This window comes from Triturus cristatus, chromosome 2_2 (genome assembly GCF_964204655.1).
Source record: "Triturus cristatus chromosome 2_2, aTriCri1.1, whole genome shotgun sequence".
NCBI classification, from domain to species: domain Eukaryota; kingdom Metazoa; phylum Chordata; class Amphibia; order Caudata; family Salamandridae; genus Triturus; species Triturus cristatus.
In genome coordinates, this window is record NC_140582.1 from 757,136,111 (window position 1) to 757,143,896 (window position 7,786).

A 7,786-nucleotide genomic window follows, 5' to 3' on the forward strand; every position below is an offset into this window, starting at 1 on the left:
CGGTCAGGATACTGTCTCGAACTAACCTCTACCCCCCCCCCCCCCCCCAAATATTCCACCCAGACACCGTGTGATGTCACAAGAACATACCACACTTCTGAAACAAGAGGTACTCTCCCTCCTGCAAAAACACGCGATAGAGCAGGTACCCGTCGATCAGCAAAATCTAGGGGTCTACTCTCTGTACTTTCTCATACCGAAGAAAGACGAGACCCTACGGCCCATTCTAGACCTCCGGCCTCTAAATGCATACATCCATTCAGACCATTTTCATATGGTAACTCTTCAGCAAGTTCTCCCACTCATCCATCAGGGCAACTTTCTCACTACACTGGACCTGAAAGACGCATACTTTCATATCCCAATACACCCTGCTCACAGAAAGTACCTCCGATTTGTGGTGGACGGCCAACATTATCAGTTCAGGGTTCTCCCCTTCAGGGTCACAACCGCACCACGGGTGTTTACCAAATGCCTGGCAGTAGTGGCAGCACACCTCAGAAGACAAAACATTCACGTCTTCCCCTACCTGGACGACTGGCTCATAAAAGCCGCGTCCTACCACCAGTGTGTACAAAATACAAACGCTACCATACAACTACTTCACCAGCTAGGCTTTACGGTGAATCACCAAAAGTCCCACTTGATACCGTCTCACACAAAGCAATACCTCGGTGCCACTATAGACACCTCAAAAGCTATAGCCTATCCCAACTCAGCCAGGATCGCAAGCATGCAAGCCCTGCGCCAAAAGTTCCTTCTTCAGCACTCTCTCTCAGCAAGAGTGTTCATGAAACTAATAGGGATGATGGCGTCTTGCATTTTCATAGTGCCTCATGCAAGACTTCACATGCGTCCACTCCAAGAGTGCCTAGCACGCCAGTGGAACCAGGCCCAGGGTCAGCTGACGGATCTGGTGTTGGTGGACGGCCGCACTCCTCGATCTCTGCAGTGGTGGAACACCACAAACCAAAGGGCGACCGTTCCTGGACCCGGTTCCTCAGGTGATTCTAGCAACGGACGCATCGCTCTCCGGCTGGGGAGCGCATCTATTACACCTCACAGTGCAAGGTCTATGGTCGCCACAACTGAGGTTACTCCACATCAACCATCTGGAGTTATTGGCGATCTTTCTAGCCCTGAAATCGTTTCAGAAACAAATTTCAGCCAAGGCAGTCCTAATTCGCACAGACAATATGACTGCAATGTATTATATTCAAAAACAGGGGGGGACACACTCTCTCCAGCTCTCCCGCTTAGCACAGAGCATATGGAGATGGGCAATTCCACAAAAAATCTTTTTTTCCTGGCACAACACGTCCCAGGCATACAAAACACCATGGCAGATCTGCTCAGCAGACAAACGCAGCAAATGCACGAATGGGAACTGCATCCACAAGTTCTTCACCCGTTCTTCCACAAGTGGGGGCATCCTCAGATAGACCTCTTCGCCACCCACGAAAACAAAAAATGCCCAAGCTTCGCCGCCAGATACCCACACCCATTGTTCAAAGGCAATGCGATATGGATGAACTGGTCAGGCAAATTTGCATACGCCTTTCCACCTCTCCCGCTAATTCCATTAGTGGTAAGGAAGCTAAAACAGCACTCCCTCAGACTCATTCTGGTAGCTCCAACATGGGCCAGGCAGCCGTGGTACACCACACTACTACAGCTCTCAGTGGTACCACACCAAAAGCTGCACCTGTCCCCATGCCTCCTAACCCAGAACGATGGAGAAATCAGGCACCCGGACCCAGCTCAGCTCAACCTAGCGATCTGGCTCCTGAAATCTTAGAATTTAGATACCTTAACCTTCCCCCTGATTGCATGAACATTATCAGGGAAGCCAGACGTCCTACCACTCGAGCATGCTATGCCGCAAAGTGGAAGAGATTTGTTGTTTACTGCCGTAACAATACAATCGACCCCTTAGATGCATCCATACAGCACATCATATGCTATCTGCTCCATCTTCAAATATGTAACCTGGCATATTCATCCATACGTTTACACCTAGCAGCAATTGCTGCTTACCTACAAAACAGACAGCATTTATCACTGTTCAAAGTGCCTGCTATTAAAGCCTTTATGGAAGGCCTTAAAAGAGTAATTCCACCCAGGGCACCACCTTCCCCTGTATGGAATCTAAACGTAGTTCTTACAAGGCTAATGGGTCCGCCCTTCGAACCAATGCATAAATGTGAGCTACAGTTCCTCACTTGGAAAACAGCTTTCCTCATAGCTATCACTTCCCTTAGAAGGGTTAGTGAGATACAAGCGTTCACTATACAGGAACCCTTTTTACAGATACATCACAGCAAGGTGATACTTAGCACAAATCCAAAATTTCTGCCCAAGGTCATTTCCCCCTTCCATCTTAATCAATCGGTGGAATTACCGGGTTTTTTCTCGCAACCCCAATCTGTTGCGGAAAGGGCTCTACATACACTTGATGTTAAAAGGGCTTTACTGTACTACATACAAAGAACGCAACCTTTCAGAAAGACTAAACAGTTGTTTGTCTCCTTCTCTCCACCGCATAAAGGCAACCCCATCTCTAAATCAGGGATAGCTAGGTGGATTGTAAAGTGCATACAAATTTGCTATCAAAAAGCAAAAAGAACATTATCTGTTCCACCTAAAGCCCACTCTACAAGAAAGATAGGGGCTTCTATGGCTTTTCTAGGGAACATACCCTTAGATGACATCTGCAAAGCAGCCACATGGTCAACACCGCACACCTTCACAAAACATTACTGTGTAGACGTGCACTCTAAACAACAAGCTAGTGTGGGCCAGGCTGTACTAAAGACACTATTTCAAACCACTGCAACGGATACCGGTGGTCGCCGCTAAGGTTGGGTACTGCTATATAATCTATGCAAAAGTGTATAATCTGCAGCTCATATGCCTCGAACGGAATATGCTACTTACCAGTATGCATCTGTTCTTGGCATGTAGAGCTGCAGATCTATACACGCCCACCCGCCTCCCCGGCTACCTGTATCCGTTCCAGGCTATCTTATTTAGATACAACACACATGGGTTTCTTCACTATTATCACTACGCTCCATCTTTTCCCTGCTGGCGAAAAACAATCTGAGGATGGAGCCGAAGCCCATGCGCAGTACGGACCGAAGGAGGAGTCACCAAACTCGTGACTTCCAAAGACTGTCCAAGAAGAAAAACAAACTGCAAACATCCGGGCCCAACACCAGATGGCCATCTATGCAAAAGTGTATAGATCTGCAGCTCTACATGCCAAGAACAGATGCATACTGGTAAGTAGCATATTCCTTATCTATATAAATGGGCAGGCCAAAGGCTCTTGTGCTTAAAAATGCAGGATCTTCTTTCACGCTATGTGGCTTTTTGTCTTCTTTCCTCACAGTGTTAAAACATGCTACTACTCGGGGAAGCGTTTCTCGCAGGACTACTATTTGTACAGTGTTTTTCATTAAGTTTTGGGTTGTTAACTGGCTTTTGTTTGTGAACAGATTGATGTTGGTGATCAAGTGTGAGATGAACTCTTTGAGAAATATTTGCCATTTGTATTCAGTGATGTTGGTTAACACTAGGAAATTTCAGCTGGTCAGAACATTTTTTGTGGGCTTTTACTTTGTTTCTGAAGTTTGCAGACCGAAAGGAAATACATATGACCAGCTCATGCCCAACTGCCAAGTTTTAACATACAACTTTAAAGCTGCTAAAGGAAAATCCACATCAATTAAATGCATCCAATTGAACCAAACATTACATGGCTGTCATTGCTTTTTTTTTTTTTTTTTTGAGTAAATGTAATTAATGTTTTTTTTGTGGGCTTTTTTTGCCACCAAAAAGCACACAAATAAAAACCAGTTGAAACAAACATCGGGATACGTGTCTGTACTTCATCGCAGCCCATTGTCTCCCCTTAATATCGACACCCATGACGTCATACATCATGCCTCGCCAATCCCCCCCCCCAGCTCCCACAGCTCAAAGAGTGTATTCTGACACAGTATAATTTAGGAATGGAATCGTCAAAGCCCACCTTCCACTTCAGGGTAGTTTGTTCTTCCTGGAATAAATCACTTTAGTAAGCATTGCGACCCATCGCACCAGACACTCTGTCAAATGATCGATCCTCCTCGGACTCTGGTGCTCTTTATCCGCCGCCTCCTTTTCAAGGAAATCCTTTTTCCAAGCCTCATGCCCAGGGGCCTAGCGGAGGCACAATGAATGGCTATCCTGTCCTTAACTGACACAGTGCCAAAAGCCGCCATGCATTTCCTCCTCTTTCAGGAGAGTGTGGCAGGGAAGACACTGAACCAGCATTGTCTCATTAAGTGGACTACCAAACCCTTGGTCACAGATTGTAATCTTTATACTACTGAGTCACAGAATGTTGCACATCGCTGCCAAAATTGGTATACTTTCTTTCACTTGATTTTGCAATTTTGTTTGCTGAACTTATCTTTTGGAATGTCGTTTTTGAGTGGTGAAACACTTATTTTAGAGGGACCCCACTTTGTAAAAGACGTATGAATGGAGCAGTGGATAGATGGAGTGATGGGGGTAAAGCAGTGGTATAGACTGAAAGAGTTAAAATGTGAAAGAGTTCAATTAAGAGCGAGCGATTGCAGGAAAATTGTGACACACATTATAGTGAAGAGGGAAATTAGAGAAATATTGAGATAAAGAGATTGAGAGTTGAGGAGAGAAGGAAAGGTGGTTGAGATAGATTGGATTAAAAAGCTACAGGTATAGCGATATTGCTAAAGGATACAGAGGAAGATCGAATTTGAGATGGCTAGAGAGACCGATAAAACGCCGTAGAGGTATGGTAGTCCAGAGGGGCTCAGTAAAGTCAGTGGTGTTGCAGCAAGTGTGTGAATGGATAGGTTACAGAGCCCTGGCAAAATATTGATATACTAAACACCAAACACATTATCACACTGAAACCTACCTTCCAAAATATTTCTTTTGTTTAGCTTTAACTTCGCCAAATGGTATTTTTATTGCAGGTATATTTTAAGTGACTTCTTTTTCCTTTTTTTTTTTTTTTTTAGATGTTTTTTGAAGATCATATTGACGATGCCAAATATTGCGGCCATTTGTATGGTTTGGGCTCTGGTTCTTCATATGTACAAAATGGCACAGGAAATGCATACGAAGAAGAAGCCAACAAGCAGCAGTCATGACATGAAAGGGAGAAGGGATTTTCCTGACTTACACTAGCTTGTACATATGTTTTATCTCTGGTTGAATCACTTGAACAATGATGCTTGTTTTGCTTTTTCAGCACATTTTATTTTCTGCCTTTTTGTGTTCTGTGGTCCGAGCATTCCGAACCCAGATTTCCACATGGAGGCAGAAGACGTTCTGGGTTACATACAGCCTGAACCTCAGCCCATCTGTAAAGTAACAGCCGTGGGACTAGTGTGGCAGAAGAAAGGGGAGAGTTGAATTGGGAGTGCCCTGAGAAATGTACCCAGTAGGTCTCAGTCCTCGTCCAAAGCTAACTTGAACCAACTGCCTTTCCAGTTTCCTTTATTTCTTTCAGTATGCAAGAGTTTTAGGTATTCAAGATAATGGACCATCAATTTTTGCACTTTAGAGAGTGACTCCGATCCTCCTCTGTTTTATCTGAAGTTTTGGTTTTCTTAGCTAGGAAAAAAATGTCTGCCATCTTCAGTAAAGTCAGACCATATTTCTGTTGTGGAACGCGTGGAGCTTCATCCATCCCTTTATGAAAACATTTTGTGTTCATGAGAATCACTACCTACACAATAAATAGTGCACCTGAAGTCGAGTACCTGCCATCAACTAGTCTTCCACACACTCAGCAAGCGCAGGACAGCTTCATCTGCTATGATGCTCTGTAACTGAAGCACTTAAGAGAATTTCACTTTTCATCTTATCCAAGATTTTGTTGCTGTACCATGCTGTTACGAGCTTCAAGGTCTCAGGACCATGTCACTTTAGGGCTCGAACAACTACTTTCGTTCCATTCTGTTATTAGCTTTTATTCCTGTAGTGCTTACCCTAATTATATTTTTTTTTATTTGAAAACATCCTATTTATTATGTGCTTGATTTTGGGACTTCACAAGTCCATGATGTTATGGTAAGAGCCCCAATAATGATTTATACTGTGTACTGAATAAATTTAGAAGATAAATTCCTGTTGCTGCAAAGACGTGTTACAAAATTTGCTGTCCAACACACGCAGTATAATTTGTAGCCAATGAAAATGTCCAAGGATTGTAATGGCAGTTTTGTTTTTCTGACTGGGTTGTTGGCAAAAAGGCATAACACAAATGTATGGTATGTATGAGTGTGAACGTGTGTGTGTGTATACATATTATACACACACATACACACGCATATATGCACTCACACACAAACACCTATACATATTGATTTGCCAGTTACTGTGGTAAAGTACCTTTTTTTGATCATGCACTGTTTTCACACAGAGCAATTCTGAAGGAATATATCTTTGTCCTGAATAGTTAGATAATACTTGCCTACAGAGATGGATTCCACCTCATATGCCCTCCATTTGTGTCTCGTTGTACCACCTAAACTCTCATGTTAGGGGTGTATTGAATGCTTATTGAGAAAGTACAAGTATAGCATGCTGGCTTGGTCACCTGGGTCTAAAACACTGTTCTTTTGGCAAGTCTCCCTGGTTGTTTTCCAAACTGATCAATGGCTTAGTACTTTATCTTCTTTTGTGTTTCATTAAGTTACAGCATTTGCAACTGAGTAACCCTTTTAAATACACAAAGAAAACCTTTTGCAGAATGGAGGATATTTGTTTTTAAAGCTTTTGTAAATAAAGGCTTAAAAATGTTTTCTTACATAATTACTGTCCAGTACATTTATTTTAAGATGCCTATTTTAGCCAATGTATTTTATTCCATATTTTTTACGTTAAATATCTTCATTGTTACATGGTGAGCATGTTTTTTCAGTACGTTTTCTTTTTCCTTACCAAGGAGCTGTGGACTAGGGTAAGTGTTGCCGTAGCTGTCACCATAGCATAAGGTTTGCTAAATTCATTTTCGTAGATCATTGCTACATGCACACTGTGTGGGATTGTCCTTCCCCTCATTTCTATTGGGGGAAGGGCCTGAGAACAAAGTCTCTACTGCGAATTTGATGTTTTTGATCCTTAATAGGCCTGGGGTGTTCCTAATCCTTTAAAATTGTGCAGGATGAGGTCTTTCATCATGGTCCATTAATCTTTCATAGAAACAGGATCACATGCCAAAATTGAAAATGCAGCAGGCAGGTTTTCTAGGAGAGATAAAGAGGGAAATGTGCAACATCCCATGGTACGAGCAGGCCTGAGTGAGAAGTCCTATTATAAAAATAACAAGAGGTTTCTCTGAGTAATGTACTGACAGCAGTCACAGATTTTAGGTTTTGAGGGGTGCGGGGGGAGTATTTCTTTGAACAATAGTGTAAACCAATATTCGTGTACTTCCACATTATCAACCAGTATCAAATAGTTGCCGAACCAGAGAGAGAACTAGAGGATCCAACTAAAAAAAGAAAAGGAAAGACTAGAAACCTAGTGGATATAAAGAAATGTATCATAAATGTTCTATGTGAATATTATGGTTACTGTTTTGGGAAATTGGAACTCAACTTGGAAGGCTTTCTCAGAATGAATAAAGGAATTAACTGGATCTGGAACTGCCACTGGTCAATTTTGGGAAACCTGTGTCCAAAGTACCTAGTTTTATTTACTAATTTGCCTTGGAAGAGTAAAGCACATGTATGTAACAAAA

At 42.7% G+C, this 7,786-nt stretch overlaps 1 protein-coding gene across 4 annotated transcripts in view; it reads left to right on the forward strand.

Annotated features, from left to right (window-relative positions):
- The window catches only part of CNOT7 (CCR4-NOT transcription complex subunit 7), a 232,883-nt gene extending 226,028 nt beyond the window's left edge, over window positions 1–6,855 (forward strand). For all 4 annotated transcript variants that reach the window (XM_085642014.1, XM_085642015.1, XM_085642016.1 and 1 more), the window contains exon 7: window positions 5,055–6,855. In XM_085642014.1, coding sequence (XP_085498140.1) covers window positions 5,055–5,186 — 132 coding nt within the window. In that variant the 3' untranslated portion in view covers window positions 5,187–6,855. The remainder of the gene's footprint in view (window positions 1–5,054) is intronic.
- The last annotated feature ends 931 nt before the right edge of the window (window positions 6,856–7,786 follow it).